Source organism: Daktulosphaira vitifoliae, unplaced genomic scaffold, assembly GCF_025091365.1.
Source record: "Daktulosphaira vitifoliae isolate Bord-2020 unplaced genomic scaffold, ASM2509136v1 Scaffold_5, whole genome shotgun sequence".
Taxonomy (NCBI): domain Eukaryota; kingdom Metazoa; phylum Arthropoda; class Insecta; order Hemiptera; family Phylloxeridae; genus Daktulosphaira; species Daktulosphaira vitifoliae.
This window is the reverse complement of record NW_026099576.1, coordinates 16,292,550-16,310,767: the sequence shown is the minus strand read 5'-3', so window position 1 is coordinate 16,310,767 and position 18,218 is coordinate 16,292,550. Positions and strand designations below refer to the sequence as shown.

General features: G+C 35.7%; 1 protein-coding gene across 1 annotated transcript in view; it reads left to right on the top strand.

Moving 5' to 3' along the window:
• Positions 1-1,581: 1,581 nt before the first annotated feature.
• Positions 1,582-18,218, top strand: part of LOC126907254 (protein slit) — a 96,100-nt gene continuing 79,463 nt past the window's right edge. The window contains exon 1 of the mRNA XM_050688380.1: positions 1,582-2,097. Within this exon, the coding sequence (XP_050544337.1) occupies positions 1,907-2,097 (191 nt within the window). The 5' untranslated portion in view covers positions 1,582-1,906. The remainder of the gene's footprint in view (positions 2,098-18,218) is intronic.

Sequence of the window (18,218 nt, the reverse complement as noted above, 5' to 3'; positions counted from 1 at the left end):
AAAAGAATATTATTTGTGCATTTTATAGCATTAGTTACAAGTATTTGATATTTTTTATCATATATTGAACTTCACTGAAATCGTAAAGTAGTACTGTAAAAACATTGAGTTAATTTAAAAGTAGTTATAGAGATTTCCAAGCACACTATTCTTTCTAAAAGCAAACTCTATTTTCTATTTTTCCATATAAATATTTAAATTATATATATTGCTTAGGATTTTTTAATAATGGCGGGTTAAATCAAAAAAATATTCCAGTGACTTTTTTGTTGGTGATATTTTCTTAAAATGTTAATTTAACACGGCTAATTGAGGGCTTAGATATTACACTGATAGTTTATGTATTTTCAGATAATTGCTGATAGAAATTACTTACCAATACTTTCTTATATATGGCATCTATATTTTACTTGTTTATTTAATAATTGAAATAAAATAAAATAAGTCAAATATGTGTTTGTTTGTTATATATACATTTGTCTTCGTACAACGCGTTACGTTTTCTTCAAACAATATGTTATATTTTTAATTAGTCGTTTAGTTTTAGAACTATTAAATATTGACGACACAAGTGTTATTAAAGTATCAATTATCAATTCGTAAGAATCAATTCGTTATAAAAAAAATTAACAACAGTTATGAAAAATTAGATATTAAATAAAGAATAATAATGATAAAACATAATATTTTCATTATATACTTGTAAGTATAATTTTTAATGAGCCAACTAAGATATTATAATATGCTAGTTAGACATATACATTGTACTTAACCTCGGTCGTTAATCAACAGTTATATGTTTTTTGGATGACGTTCAACTACATACAAGCGTCCACTTTTCTAAAGCATTATTAAAACTAAAGAAAATTACATGTAATACTAGTTCATCACAGCATTAAGTAACAAATAAGTCACCCTTTATTAGTTTATTTTAAAGATTGGTGTAAAAAATGAAAGCATTTATGAAAAATAACGAACACTGTTTGTACTATTAACTGCTGTTACCACGATGTGACTTACACGTGTACTTAAACTACCTTTTTTAAAAATCATATGTTTTTCCTGCCTGAATCATGTACCATTAGCGTGTCATAATTATTATCATTATGGTAATTACAGTGACAAAAGTAAAATTAATAATTCTGATACGGTTTCCTGTTCAAAAGAATATTCTACTTAGTTTTAAATATAGTATTTTTTGTTCCTCATCAAGCTCAATAAGCATTTTTCATAATAAAAGTTATAAGTAGAAATATGATTTTGACACATGTTGATCTGCATAAGATTTGGTAAACGAACAACAATAAGAATTAACGTCAAATAAATGATCGAAATTACTTAATCGACCGCAACCGGTGGGCAGAGAAAAAAATTATTTTTTACGAAAATCGTCCAAAATAATCCCACGTCTGTGATGTAAGAGAGAGTTTGTAATGAGAAGAGAACCTTTCAGATGGAAAACGAGAAGATCCGGAAATCGTATGTCGGCAATGCACGTCGATGTGTTGCGGTATAGAAATTTAGTAATACACCGTCAGAGGTCGTTGCGCGTCGGCCTCGCCGGCGACCCTATCCGCCTGCCGTCGAGTCCAGTTCACCACGCGAGACTCGCACTAGTGTACGTTCGTACATCCCTTTGGTTCCCATTGGATTAATTTTCGGTATCGAAATACATCGTTTTTCGTACACGTTGTGCATATAAACCGTTCACGTGCAGCAAGTACGTCGGGAGGTGCGAAAATGCGGGCAAACGTCGCCGTGATAACTGGACCCTAGTCGTGGTCCCAGTGCTGAATTATCCAATCAGTGGTTTCTTATACTAAGTATCGTTTACTCATTGAGTGTTCTTACTGTTGTCCGGTGCAAGAGTGCCAAAACAAACCTTTCCAGCAAAAAGTTCGCCGACATGAAAGTGTTCGGCATTTTATGCCTACTTATCGTGGCCCTGGGCCACGGTGCCCGGGGAAACGACCTCAACGACTTGATCGACGATGTCAGATGCCCATGGCTGTGTTCTTGTGACCAGACAACGGCTGATTGCGCCAAGAAAGGACTGGATGAAGTGCCCAGGAATCTTCCACACAACATCGAACGACTGTAAGTACTTATTGCAAAGTCGCTAGACTCAAAGTCGTTATTCTTCGGAACCCCGAAGAGAAACACTTTGAAATTATCTTGTACACCCCATACCTTACCGTCGAGTCCATCAGCCCCGTCAGTTAACAACCAAAGTAAACGTAGGTGGGCTATATGGTTACTGCAGTATCGGAGTTTTATGAACCTTTGAATTGTCCCGATATAGACCATCGAGTAGATCGAACCTATTGTTTTCACTGGATCAGTGACCCCTTCCGTACAGGGTATACTTTAAGTACTATTATCACGACAGAACTGGTTTTCCGTTGTCATGGCCATAGATTCGGTTGCACATCAATCACGTATACAAACACGTCCTACTTTATAGGACCCCTTTGGTATTTTTTTTATTGTAATCAACATAATGCGAGGGTGGAATTACTTGTAAAATATTTAAATATAAATTCTATATTGTACACGAAATTTTGGAAAAATTAACCTGATATCCGATTAAAAACTTTAAAATTCAATAGTTAGTTATTAAAAAAACAAATAAATCGAATAAGAGAAATAAAAAGTTTTTCCACTTTGACAGGATCAAAAAGTTAATAACACTACCATTGAGATTGACTTTAACGATTTTGAATTTTTTTGGTGTGTGTAACTTTTTTAATTATAAAGTATTTTTGACATGTTTCAGCTTTTATACTTAAAACTCATTAAAAGCTTAATTTCACGATGACTATTTTTTACGCATTACACTTGCCGTCACCATTACATTTTCTGATACGTTTGTTCAAGAAAAAATGACTTTTTTTTTTTAATTATCCCGTTAAAACCATCGTTATATAAATTTATTTGTACTTTATTAGCACAAACAATGAACTTCTGTCGCACGCAAGAATAATGTACTTATTTCTTAGGCTTTTCGACTAAAAATTCAAGTAATTGATAGCTCAATGACATTAGAAACCCCACAAATTTCTCGATTAAACAGTTTCACCATAATTAACTGAAGATGCGCCATGATCCGTTGTTCAGTCATGTGATATACTAGGAGCCTCCGGTTCCTGCAGATGATAAAGAAAAAAGTGAAACTTCGATTGTATCACAATATCGACTCTTCAATATAAATCGTTTTATTTTCTCTTAAATATTACAAAAAAATCTATACTTGTTCATACATTTTACATATTTGATTTTTAATGCAGCGATGAACTATTTAAATGTAAGCTGATTAGAATTTTCGATAAATTAGAAACGCTAACAAATGAAATGAGGAATAGATAAGATATGTAACGCCTTGGACACATTATTACAAACATGTAATAATGACATTCAATGTCGTATGTGACTTCTTTAAATGTCGCCAGACACTCGATCGTTAAAAAAATCCTGTTTGTTTTTCAATAATTACCGTCGACTACATGCACGAATTGTTTTTAATTAAATTTAAAAGCTTGATTATTTGTTTTATTTAATTTTGATTATAAAACGACACTTTAATTGTATAAATTATACCAGAACGGCTGGTGTTATAAGTCGGAGCTAAATCATGTGACCGTACGCTATTAAAGTATAATAAAATACACAACATTATATCGTAACTATTCGCGTGTTTTAGTTTCATTAGAAAATAACACTTTTTTACACCGACCAAACACACTTAAATTTGTTGGACATTAGAACAAATAATTTTCATTTGGCTAACTCCTGGAAGATTTATGATGTTTGACTTGCAATTAGATTCATGTAATCTGACGGTTATGATAATGCCAAGAAAACAGGAACAGACATAGCGCTTTCGTGTTGGAAGTTTATTGTTTTTTTTTATGAAAAACCGTCGTGGGCTACAAGCTAAGCGAGAAACGCAAACGAGTACAATACGATATGATTCTACTGCTTAGGACGTCTTGTATAGGTGCGCTTTGGAGTCACTCGATACCGGCACGTTATGCCTTCTCACTGGATTAGGGCCAATAGGCCGAGTATTATGATTGATATGACTAGCAAAAGTCTCTGTTGGCACACGTCTAGTAAGTCATTTCTAATACGCAAGCCTAGAGATTTGTTTTTTAATATTTGTCATATCTCGTTGTAATATCTGCCACAACCAGAATAGAATGCATTTATCTAAACGACAGGCTAAAACACCTATTAACTCGCATGTTAATGGTCCGGGCGAGTGGAAACGAAAACCTCAAGACTTACATTTAGGTGGCTATAAAAAAATTAATTGCGCTCGTCTCACTTCTTACTCAGCACATCCTCGCCGTATGACTTCGGTGTATTTATTTTGGGAAAAAGCGATTTGTTTCGTACCTTCTAAAAGTGCAGTATACTCGAACGGCCGTCGTGACCACGTCTTATCTACCAGGAAAAACGACGTAATATCTTCATGTGTCTCCTCGAACGTTTGCGATGTATCAAGTCACAGCATCTACGCACACTTACAAGTATATTATATACAATACGGTACACACTCGGTAGGGCACAATTTATGAATGTGTCTTGTAGAAATGCCTACGCACTCGAGCCTCGTGTTTCCCAATAGTCGTTGCTATTTTATTCTTATTTATGAACTAACCTTGTTTTTTTCGAATACACACAAACTCGGGCATTTTCCATGCTTAAACACACAAATCTATAAGTGTTTTTTTTTTCACACTGTTCCCATGTCGAGTCCGTTAATAACATTCATTTGAGGAGCGGCAGCAGTGACACGCTGATTTAATGTACTGGTACCAGCAATTTACATATTGTTGTATTGTAGCCACCCCTGATAATTCCATAAAAAAATTCAAATCTCTTATTTCCGTACACATGGAAAAATGATGACTCCGCGATGTAAATAAAACCTACGCCGTTGATAACTCATATAAAAAAATACGCCAAGCGATATTGCGAATACTACGCCGGTAAATTTTTTAATAAAGGAAAAAATTATCAAACCGTGTACAGTCCTTATTGAGAGCGAAAATGTCTACTTCATATAATATTATTATGAACATATAAAGCAAAAAAACGGAACGACAGGTTCGTGATTATATTTATAAAATTTCCATTTGAATTTTTTAATCTAACAACGGAATATTTTCGAAAATTCAATTCACAATCGGTCGATATCCGCACAAACATATCCAGTGTCAAAGTGACTTATTTAAGATAAATAATTTGAATTACAAACATTTTGTTTCAGTTTAATAAGTATAAACTGGACTGGCGCTTGGTGTGAAACTATTGCTCGGGTGGGGATAACTCTAAGAATAATTGGTCAGAAGAACCGTTTATACTTGAATTTTTATTGCGCTTATTAATTATTTGATATTTTCTGAGGATTGCCTACTACTCGGAGCGAGAAACATCAATTTACCACATTATTTATGAACCTTTTAGTTGCACACGGTATGGTATTTTTGAAACTAATCTCCGTGCCCCACAAAGAACCCAAAGGAACAGCTCGTTTGTCATTTATGTATTCAAATTAACGCGCTTGCATAAGCATAAATTGCAATATTACGAGTATACCTTTGATAATGTCATCATACCGTTGTCCCTGATGCGTATGCAATATTCATGTACAGATCACAATCTGGAGTACCTTGCGAATTAAATTTCGACAATAATTTGCATTGCAAACAAGACATTACATCGCTGTATCCTGAAAATTATTTGAAATTCATTAATTATACAGTTTTGATCAATGTAAAATAATGATTTTTCTGGTGGTAATCATCAACGGACGACTCGAGTTCATTTTTATATCAAACTGAGAAAACGAATCTTAACGTTAATCGATTTTATAAAAATCCATTATTTGTCTTTAAACACATAATAGTTTTTAACAACAATAAATTGTTGTTGTCGTAATAAATAACAGACTGTTGTAATTTGCTATTGATGACAATGCATTGTTTTGCACACACCACTATACCAAGTATTAATTATTTAGATTAACGTTTAAAGTGATCGTTTTGACATTAATACCACTCATATCGTCTGCAATGACAGTATTTCAGATTAACGTGAGCGCTGGAAAATTTGAAAACAATCGTTGTTTTGCTGATAGCCGTGAAATTTCAGTAGTTCATAACGTTCTAGAATTCAATCGACAACTGTCGAACTGCTTAACACAGTTGATAAACGATGACGTTTCTGCGACACAATGCAATTTGCTGACACGAAAACCGACTAATTGACGCGACTCGTTTTTATCACCAGACGAACCGCGACGGCGCGTTTCCGAGTTTCACAGGTCCGCTGCATTTTTAACGCAAAAAAATCCATTGCCGAGTGTAACATATCAATGAGGAGAAATAAAAAATGCCGACCGTAAACGTCGCGTACGTGTGTGTTATGTGCCTAAGCATAATAATAACAGCAGCGGAGATGATATTCAGCGCTTCTCTTAATCTCCAGTTTATGGTAATCGGAATTTTCGGCGGTGTTCTTGTTCCGTACGTGTTCGCATCAGTGGAAAGGGCTCTCAGGTGTACACTAGAAACGGAAAGGATAAACGGACATGTATGACGACGCATTAATGTGTACGACTGTCCACCGAAATCGTGTTTATTGTGCGCGCTCCGTTTTATGGTCCGTACGTGATCATCGGGACGTCGAGATGCTTAGGGTAATCTGGGTGTCCGTGATACGATGAATGTGAAAAAACGGCGGCTAAGACTCCCCGTGAGCACCGTTATTAATAATGATCATTACTGTTGTCGGCGGCGTAGAGGGCGACATAATGCCCCGTTGAATTGGTTTAAAACGCGTACGGCGGCTCATTAATTTGTCGGATTAATCGGCGGCACCCGACGACATCCGTTTGCCTGTCGATAAACACTTTTCGCCGATCGTTCCTCCGCGGACAATTACCTCGCGATAAGCGACGCAAACGTTTTACTCGCTCCAACTGCCTGGAAAACGCTCAATGTACCGCAAATGTCGTCCGATCGCTATAAATTGTCCTAGACAGGCACCGCGCCGTACATTATTTACCTCGCGACCTCTTATTAATTGCGCTTTGGCTACTGCAAAGTATTTTCGCTTTTAATTTACCTTAAAACCTACACGTGTACACGTTGTACGTTATAAATTTTGAATTACTTCGGAATCAGCTTACGCGGAAACGTTACCGTTGCTCTCGAGACCGTTTTCCGTGGAAGCGAACCTTTTTGCGGTACATTTCAACGTTTCCCTTTGATGTATACACAATAGTAATAAATAATATTTACCAGCAAAGTTATTACTCTCGCGCAAAAAAAATTGCTTTCCAATGTGTTACACGCGTTCAATTACTTCACTCTTGACCCTATTACCTCTCATTGGTTTTCAAATAACGTTTCAAACATTTACTGACAATATTTTCTCGTATTATTATATTGCTCGGCAACAGCACAATCAAATGTTATTTTAATTTCGTGCCGTTGAAACGTTACGGCGTATGGAACTAGTCGAATAAAAATCGTACGCTAACATGTACACGACCGGCCTGCGCTCGAGCTTTTTTCGCCGAGCGGTTAGTCCGCGTATGTGTGCACATCGTATAGGAAACCTCGGGAAAAACTACAAACAAATACGAGTTGTATTAATAAAAAAAAAAGGTGGCCACGTTAAAACGTAAAAGGGTACGCTCGCGCTCTTTGATTCGGACACGGCGCTCATTGTTTTCCGTTCCCCACACGACCTTTGTGCAAGTTGCATTTTCCCAGCTGAAAAAAACAAAACGGTAAAATGCAAAATAGGGTTGAATTGTACGTGTGTACACTGCCAGCGCGACCGTCGCTTGGGTTATAGTTCACCACGGCCCTTGTTGTCGACTCGTGTGGCGAACGAGCTCAGAAGTCTCGTGCTTACAAACTTACGTGTCGGAAAACGATGAAATCCGTTTTAATTTCTATTGGTCGACAACACCACGTGAATTGTCACGGGGTTCGAGGCCGACGGCTGCAGAATAAACACTTAATAAACGGCTGAAATATCAAGTCATAACCGTACGCTGTCCCTCGGAATTTAATTACGATTGCTGAACGTATTCTACGAAACGGGTTTTGCCCGAAACCGTATCGAAGCCGATCGTAGTTGCAAAGGGACACCACAAAATTTACGGTCGGTCGGGCAATAACTCGAAGTAGAATCGTCCATCTCCATTTCAAACAATATGGACAGAATCGTGACAATCCAAGTGTACAGGTTTGCGCTGTAACTTTAGCCGGGTGGTCTAATCATATTCAGTTTTCTCCGTCAATGTCAGTCAATAACAACGAAGACGCTCGTCATAATATTTACTATTCAGTTTATATGTTTTTTTTTTAATATTTCGTTTGGTTTTATTGTTACCCTCGACGAAAACAGACGATTTTTCCAAATAATAATTTTGTCGGTTCACAAACTGCGTATTGAATAAATAGCCATGACGAATAACGTTAAAAAATTGTCCATCAAGGCGAGGAAAACGTTTAACATTGCCACTCGAATAATTACAGATAAATTACGAGCAGCTTATTTTAGATTTCTGGTATTGTAATGAACGCCGTTTAAAAAACTTACACGATTGTGGTATGCGTCGACCCGAACGCGCTCGGCCGAGTATAACTATTAATGACGCTTGTTAACTTAATCTTAGTTGTTTTTTTAATAGCTGTCGAAAATAATCCACTATAGTCTTTATACGTGGAATTGAATACCGATTTTTTTAATCTGCGGTCGAAAACGTTGGATGAATTTAGTTAATTTTATCAGCGTATTAGTCGTACGAACTACAATTAATAACTGTTGGGCGCACCGCGTGTCCACATGTACTTAAAGTGAACGCGGTTAAGGAAAACATGTGTTATGTCCGTAATTATAGATTTAATGGGAAATTAAATGCAAATTNATCTGCGGTCGAAAACGTTGGATGAATTTAGTTAATTTTATCAGCGTATTAGTCGTACGAACTACAATTAATAACTGTTGGGCACACCGCGTGTCCACATGTACTTAAAGTGAACGCGGTTAAGGAAAACGTGTGTTATGTCCGTAATTATAGATTTAATGGGAAATTAAATGCAAATTCGATAACACCAGCGGCTGATCAAGTGTACTTTTTGTCTTGCGCGGCGCGAGTTGATTGCGACGAAATTCGGTGAGTTTGTGACGTTTGCACAGAAACGTTAAACATCAAGATCATGTCGAAACTTGCACTTAGTGTTGTCAAAGTATTTGTTTTTTTTCGAAATTCGCACTCGACGACAGCAAAGCAACGCCGACAAGACATTTCGACTACGCGGCGACATCCGACGCAATTCCGTACTTGTATACGACATTATTGTATTTGTCATATTTCTACTGGAACTCGGTAGGAACCCACACGGCGTGTAAGTCAATGGCCGCAAGACGTGTGCGAATAGCTCGTTGAAGCCATCGACAGACGGACTTGTTGGTGCTGAGCGACGAACGGAAAAAACAACAGTCCGCCAGGACAAATATTTTGATAACCGCCTGTCAGGTGAGACGTCCTTGTCGAAGGAAAGCCCGTACGTTTCCCCCGTCGGACTGAGCTCTTGTCGCGACCTGGCAAACAAGGGGCATGATTGATGATAGAATCGGTCGCAGTTAGTTGTATGGCACGAGATTAAAGTAATTAATTTTCAAAACCCTACGAACAGGTGCTCCTCTCCGCGGGCGCGACGACAAGTTGCTGTGTAATGGCGTTGAACGCGTCTCGGTATAAAAATATACTTTTTGGGTACACGCAACGAACATACATCACATACGAACAGTGTGTTGGTGTGTGGAGTGGGCGGTGTTTTCCACCGGCAAAAACAGTTTTTGTATGTTTTACGCGTATCTCGTTTACCCGCCTCGATAAAATTAGCCGACACAATGCTCGGCCGACAGACATTTTGATGCTCTCGGCCTTAAGAAATTGCACATTGTCACGAATACAATGCGTCACAATTACACGCGCGTGATTTCCACTTCGGTACTAAGGAGCTCCGTTTATTTATTTATTTTTCTTCGGGAAACAACCCTCCGAGGTAAACAGGTTTTGCATAATTACATTGACAATTCTCATCTGCCGCAACACAATAACAAAAACGTCAACTTATATAAGTCCATCGCGCGTTCAACTGATATCACTTCCTACTGCTCACTAATAGAAATCTTAGTAATCGACTAAGAAAACAAACAAAAGTAAAAGTTATGAATTACAATAAAACGGCGTCTGANTAACAAAAACGTCAACTTATATAAGTCCATCGCGCGTTCAACTGATATCACTTCCTACTGCTCACTAATAGAAATCTTAGTAAAACGGCGTCTGGTTATACGCTTTTATTCGTTTTAAATGTTTTATTATTACATGTTGCCGTGTAATTACAATGTTACAATGTTTGGCAGCTACGCGGTTTTTTATAGTATTCAGCTATGATTATGTTTGCGCCTATTTGTCGATTAAAAGATTATTTTGTTTTTTTTGCCGAATCGAGTAATTGAAAACAAGTTCATTTCAATCGTCTCCAAATTGTACAATTGAATGTAATCGAGTTAGGGGACCGCGTTAGTAAGTAAAACGCGAAACTTGTTTTACTCTATCAACATTACCGTACAACAACTGTGTGTGTTTCGTCGACTATCACAATTTGTGTGAAACAGAATCCCAATTGGCGAGCATAATAACATTGTACACATTTGCATAACACTGTAGTATATGAAAGTAGCAGTTCCTGCGGCGATGATTTATCTCGGAACATTATTTACTGAATTGTCCAGTGAAAAAAAAAATAACTTCCGACGCGTAAAACTGTCAAAGTAATAATAAGGCCGAGTGGCGGACCGGTTCATTGTTTATGTCGCCGAAGAGCAAACGTATAATGTGAAAGAGCATAAGGAGACCACTTGCACGTCATACGCACACACATAAATATCACGAAACGGCCTTTGTGGTGTTATCCTCCGTTGCCCACTGCCTCGTGTACAAATGCAGCGACACCCAGTCGAGAGGATACATTGGCGGGTTTTGGGCCGAGAGGATGTTGCTTATTCACGGCCGTTCATTTTTTTAAGTGGTCCGATTACGAACGACACACTGTGCACCGCGTAAATGGGATGCATTGTCACTGATTACACACACGCGCGTTTTATTCGAGTGTACAATTGGATACTAAGTTTTTGTTACTTCCATTCAATTGCGCTCCGAAAAAATAGTAAAACGTCGTTTAATTATAATTATCGCGTTAACAATCGATCAAAAGTTTTTCATTTGAATTCAACAATTTTTCCGTGGACACATTTTATCGCGATGTCAAAGTATTCATAACCGACTCGAGTTAGTTTAAACACGTGTTTTTTTTTTCTCGAGAGAGAACCTAACATATTTTTCATCGATAAAGAAATTCTGAGAAGTCAAAACACAATAGGCCGTCTTATGTAATTTTTTGTTATCTAAAACAGAAACTTATCAACGAGACCTTTCTCGTGTGACTATTGATTGGGAACTGTTATTTCACAATCAAAATATTGTCCACGAAAGCCAAACACAAAAACGATGTGAAAAAAATTGCGTTGGTTTCGACTAAATTGCTAAACAAATTAAACGTTTAGCAGAAAATAATCTAAAGAATTCTTCAGTGAAATTAACGACACACGTGTCCATAAAATAAAACGCAGTAAATGTCAAATTTTAGCTATTAAAGTTAAATTAAAGTATATTGGTATCATTAAAAATTATAAATCTAAGAAAAGTACAAAGATAGCCTTGAACACGACTTGGTAATTTTTTTTATTTTATTGGTTTACGTTTTACGAGCCATTCGAAAAAATTTTAACTAAAAGTAACTCGGTGAATAAAATCTCTGTTGTATCTCTAGACAAAATACACTACTCTTTGTGTTTTTTTTACGCAGCATTTGGTAGTACGTGTGAAGCGTTGAAAATGATCTGTCGGTTGTGACAAAGCTTGCCGTAGATCGGATTAAAATAATATGGTACACTGGTGTTGGTCTTGTACTTATTACATTATAATTGTAATAACATAAGAGGATTAGTTTATTATTGTCGTCAACAAGACGTCCGGTCGGTGGAAGGGATTACCGGCACTAGATTTGAATGATCGGCATGAAGATGAACAATCTCGGGGGGTACTCCATTGTGATAATAGCGTCGGATATTACACGGTGGACAATATGCAAATGAGAAGTCATATCGTTCGTCCCGTTCCGATATTCGTTATAATATGATTATCCGCAGTAAAAAAAAAACCAAACGTTTCAATCGGTATTTTGTCATCGACGCGCATATTTCTCTAATCGAATAACGTGAAATTAACCAAAGCGTAATTTTTGCCAATCGAATAGAACGATGATTTCCTCTTGTGTTGTTTACCGGGCAGTGCTCATGAAAAAAAATGATAAACAGGTAAATTTCGCCTCTTCAATACGACCGTAGTATTGATTGTGTATTTATAATTTGAGGGATGGCAATATTCATGAGCCGACGAAATACACATTATTAACGACCCCACACTGTACAAACAAGGAAAATTAATAAAAATAAAATTTGCCTTTCAATACTCTCATAAAAGTCTATCTTTGTGATGTTTTTTTATATGCAGTTGGCTTTTGCAATATTAAATTTTATATACGTACACGTTCCGTTATTTATACGTGCTGCAATATATACGACGTTGTTTTCGTATTAAAATAATGAAAAAAAAAAATCATAAAATCCAACTGTTTAATGTAATATTATCTATTATTAATATTGATACATCTCTAAAGTCGCCTATATTTTATTGGTAATAAACGGCACGTAGTAATCCAATTTTGGCTGGTACACTTTAACGATGAATACATGTATATATTATCATCTTGGGCTCGACTTGTCTGTGGTCTGAGATAATATGGATAAACAGTAAGAAGCTGGAAGCCGTAGGAGAAGAATAAAATGCAACAAAAGTTTCTCCGCGAGAAGTTTATTTTTTATTCTACATGACCCGAGAAACAATAAATTATAAAACTTTAAGTATTATTCATAGAAACCAACACGTATTTACACGCATGTCCATTTACTGACACAATCACGTCTGTAATAATTTATTTTTATTTGTAAAAACCCAATAGAATATATTAAAAAAAAAGTCTCTTTTTTTTATATAATTTTAAGACAGTAACTTCATTAATCAGTGTTAATAATAATAAACATATCAAATTGAACAGTTGAAAAGATTAACGATAAATTTTGTTAATTCAACTTATTGGTCAATAAAAACGAATTGTCTTTATAAAGTTCATCGATGTCATTCTTCGTTATAAATATAAATTGTAATATATAATCCATCTCAGGTCGTTTACGATGTAAATAAAAAACTCAAATATTTTCAAGTACTTTTTGAATTTGATTTTTCATGCTTCCACTAGACTAGGCCTATCCGCTTGTTTGGATTCGTCTCGATCACGTTTGGTCAACATTTTACTTATTAATAATCTCTGTATTTACTTTGACGTGTCAATATTGCCCGGCACTTGAGCGACGCGGGTAAAGTGTTGTAATCGTACACCGCGTGTACGGTTTATTTTGTAAATATCATTAACAAGTTTTACTAGTATTCAGTTTATTAAAAAATACAAAAACTTTACACAGTTTGAATCCGGAGTTGAACTACTACTCGCGTAGGCGCATTGTGTTTTGTCGGTGTGTCTAGAATGTGGAAATTAAAACAGCACTTTATCCGAGTTGGGTTTACAGCAAAAGAGAAGTATTCGTGTGTTATTCTCATGCGTTTATTCTTGTGCTAATACTTTTTGTTTGTCTACGCATTATTGTTCTTCTACGTGTACTCATTATTAGTTTAGACACATTTGAGTTGAAAATGTGGTAAACCGTGTTATCCTATTAAGGATATCCGGATAAAGGTAATGGGTAGTATTTCATAAATCCATTTCTAAGCAGCGTACCGACTGTATCAAAGGCTGACGTCGGTTCCGGCGTGTGAGAGCGGTACAAAAACAGCGACTATGTATTACCCAGTAAAAGCTGGCAAAAGATCAAAGGGCACGCGAGCAATTCTACATCTCTTTGCCGGTTATACGGGTGAGCAGGGAAAAGAAAACTACACGTTGTGAAATTGATAAACACACAGTGTAGTGTACTACAATCACTACACAGAGCCAATGTTTTTTCTCGCTATATTTCCAAAGCAAACGCAGTTATTCTTGCGATCAGATAGACCGATATATTTTCCTTTTGAACATTTTGGAGCTTATCGAAACGGTGCAGTGCTGCGGGTGATCAACAGCGTCTAATATGAAAGAAATCCGCGACGAGTTTTCAGCTATTCGACTTTAATCAAGACGGAGAGAAAGAAATGTGTGTATATGAGATTTATAGAAAACGAATTGCCGACTGTGTTGTAAGAGAGAAGTTCCCCTGGGTCCGGATGCGAAAAAACCAACGAGAAAAGCACCTCAGACGACAGTTCATATTACACCTCTCATATTGACCTGATACCGTTTGACGTCTCGACATTTTTCCCCCTAAATACCGACGCGTTTCCGCATCTTTTTTCAAATAAAAATCTTCACTACACTTGAATATGCGTTTACGTTTCAGGTAGCTTTCTCTCCGTTTTAATTACCTCCGTGAGTTTTAATCAGTTCGGTATGTCTGCTATTGCTGGATTATTTGTTTTTCAACCTCTGCCGCCGCCGCTATTCGTTTAAATAATTACTAAGAGATGCTTTACAGTGATAGTAAACCGAACAGCCGTCTGAGTAATAACAACGAGTGCAGTCGCCGTCGGCGGAATACGCGCAACGTTTGTCTTTTACGACCGCAAAAGGTGTAGGTCCTCACAGAAGACTTAAAACGACGGTCTTTTAGAAAACTCAAGTCCGCCACAAGCTGCGGGTAAATACTGTTTGGTCGTTAGCTAAAAATTGGGCGCGAGTAGTGAGTATGTTTCAACAGCCGAATGAGAAAAAAATGCAAACGCAAAAAAATATATTTTGTTAAGTCACTATAGAAATTTCATATGTAAAAACCAAGAAACCGTTTCGTGGTTACAATTTTTTTGCTTGAAGCGTTTAAATGTTGTATACATAAAATACCAAATGCGTACAATTCTTACAAACAAGTCGGACTTGCTCCGAGTATAATAAAAACTTGCTGATCAAAAATATTTACAATGCATTGGATGTATTAAAAAGTTAAGAACTATAAATCGGTGTTTTACGAAATCTAGATTAAAAATCGAAGGCGTCCACGTATGTCTTAATTATAAAACGCTAATAGTCATTTAACTGCTCTATAAAAATATCACGTTCAGGTAACTCGATACGCAACACAATGTTTAACATATAAAAAAAACCAGTTCCAGACGTGTTAAAATATTAGTTTATAACCATCACAGCTTTTGTTATGACCGTTACCTATTATGTATCGCTTAGGAAACCGATTAATTTTATAGGTATACGTGTCGCCGTTTACTAAGCTCATATTGATTAAAAAATATTAAATGTTACCCTAAAACACTGTCTACGCTATTAATTATTAATTAGCGTGTGCTTACAGAAAAAAGTAGACCGTACATTTGTTACGACCATTGATATGTACTCAGTTTCATTGTTTTGCTTGAGGACGTTTGGTCTTTGAATATCAGTAACACTTGCTAACTTAACACTGCCCGTCATCTGAATCAGACGTCAGTGACGATAATAAATTCGTCTTTCGGCAATGTAATTAATTTAAAACCGCATACATGTGTTTGATTAAAAATATCAGCTGTCCGGCGCCTTTGGCAGGCAAGTGCGGTGCCCTCGAAAAACCTTATAATTTTATTTACAGCTCATCTACTCAACAACCACTTTGTCATCAGACCATGTGAAGTGGGTGGTGCTTTTTCGCTGACTGTCTGAGGCCGGCAATGTGAACGCACCCTTCAATTATTAGCCGTTCGTTGGTAAAAAAAAACGTTTCTATTGTTTCCGAACCAACTCACAAATCATACTGCGAAATTTATGTGTTCAATAATAACTTTTCGGCTGTTGATACGAACGAGTGTGTTTATATTTTTTCTCCAATTCGTCGACGCTCGTATGCAACGAAAGAGTATTCTTCTGTAAGTTATTGCCGAAGAACATATAAGGGAGAAAAATAGAATCAAATAATTTCATTAAGAATATTCAATGAAACTAGAAAATTATATGAAGTTTATAATGAAAAAATGATATTCTATTAGATGATTAAAAGTCACACAATAACAAAAACATGATAAATTGTCCATATAGTATGTAAATGAAAATATGACCCTAAGATTTCTAGGACCATTTTACAATAATGTAATATTGATAATAACTAATTGAAAAGAATGTTCTCGTATTTTGAGAACATTTTCAAGAATTTTCTTGAAAAAAAATATTACATTATTTATACATCACTATTCATATTATACGAGAACGCCAAGGTCACGTTATTGTTCTTATAAAATGATGTAGTATAAATAAAAACTCATCATTGGAATACGTTTTAGGTTAGATTTTGACTTGAATAAAAAGTTGTGGCGATTTTTATTTTAAACATGGTATTTATTTTGCCTTAGAATCATAAAAAACCAAACCATAGTGGCTGTTTATGGCGCCAATCCCTTTAAGCCTTAACGTCCCATTATTTTCAAACCCTCTTGCCGTTGCCCGTGACAAAAACAGAAGTATGTACTATGTACGTTTTTTTTTTCGTTAATGTCGTAAAAAAAGGCTCAGTGTATGTTTAAATGACGTGCATCCACTTGAAATTCTCCCACGCTATTAGACTGACAACTTTATGTCTATTTTTTACTAAGAAATCGCCTGGTGACAGTTTATTGGATATTTTAACAGTAACGCCACACGTTTATCATTTATTAGAGTTTATTCATCTAACCGCAATCTACGTCGAGCCGAAACATAAAAATTAATTACATTTCATGATCGATATTGTATTAGCATAATATTTCGTCATAGGACCCGTCGGGGCCACTGCTTCGTTTTAATTATTGTTTATCAACGATCCAAAACACAGCCATTGAAAGCGAAATTCCAAAGAGTATTGTGCACGTAGTCGTCTTGGTTGGCTCACGAGTTGTGTCATCGATCACAGTTCAGACGAGTGTGTTCTTCACGATTTTCATGGACGTCGTGATCGTTACTTGTTGTATCTTTCAATTTATCGGACCAAACGTCCGAGCACATAAGAGATGCATCAGTACTTAATAAATATAACAAAGCAGAGATCGCTTGAAAGCCAGTCCGGTACATCATGTCGATAAATCAAATTAAATGTACTCTAATTTGTATTTTATAATTTTTTTAGTAATTCGATGACTTACTAATTCGGTGAAACAAATTGATGCGTTTGGATCAATTTTTAAGCTAGTGACCTCTGGCCCAACCAACGTTGTGTTTTTTTTTAAGTGTATAGCGCCTTATATCATATTGTTTTTTTTTCTTCTGTCGAGATAATGAGTTCAAATAAGCATGTCTTATATAACTGAAAGCTACAAGTACTGTCTTCAGTAAAATCCGGTCAAAAACATTTAAAATCTTAATATTTTAAGAAGTATATATTAAAAGGTATTATGTTTTTCACGGAAAAAAATTCCAATGGACACAGTAATCCCAAAGTACAAAAATATACTATACTACAAGTATCTTCCTGACTTACTATATTATTGTAATAAATAAATTCAATAAAAATTCGATCAAAAAAATGAAATCATAATACATTTAACTAATGAATTTCTCAGAAAAAATAACGTTTGAATCATTTTTCAAGTTATTCAACGTGGTATGGTTGTTGGCGACAGAAAATCAGTTTTCTAACATATTTAAAATTATGAAATAAAAATGTATACCCATTTATCTACTTATTAAATGATGAAAATTAAATTATTGCATGTCACATTTTTTACACTTTAAAAGGTATTCAATGGTTATTAAATCAAATTATTTAATTTAGCATAAATTTGATAATAAAATTTATTGACAAAAACATTACAAATCATACCTATTATTAGCTGTCATTGATGAAAAGGTCATTAGAGTGTTTGTTGTATTTACAACAAAAATATATGAACTTACAAAATATTACAATTACAAACTCATGAAAAAAAAAAACCCAGCACA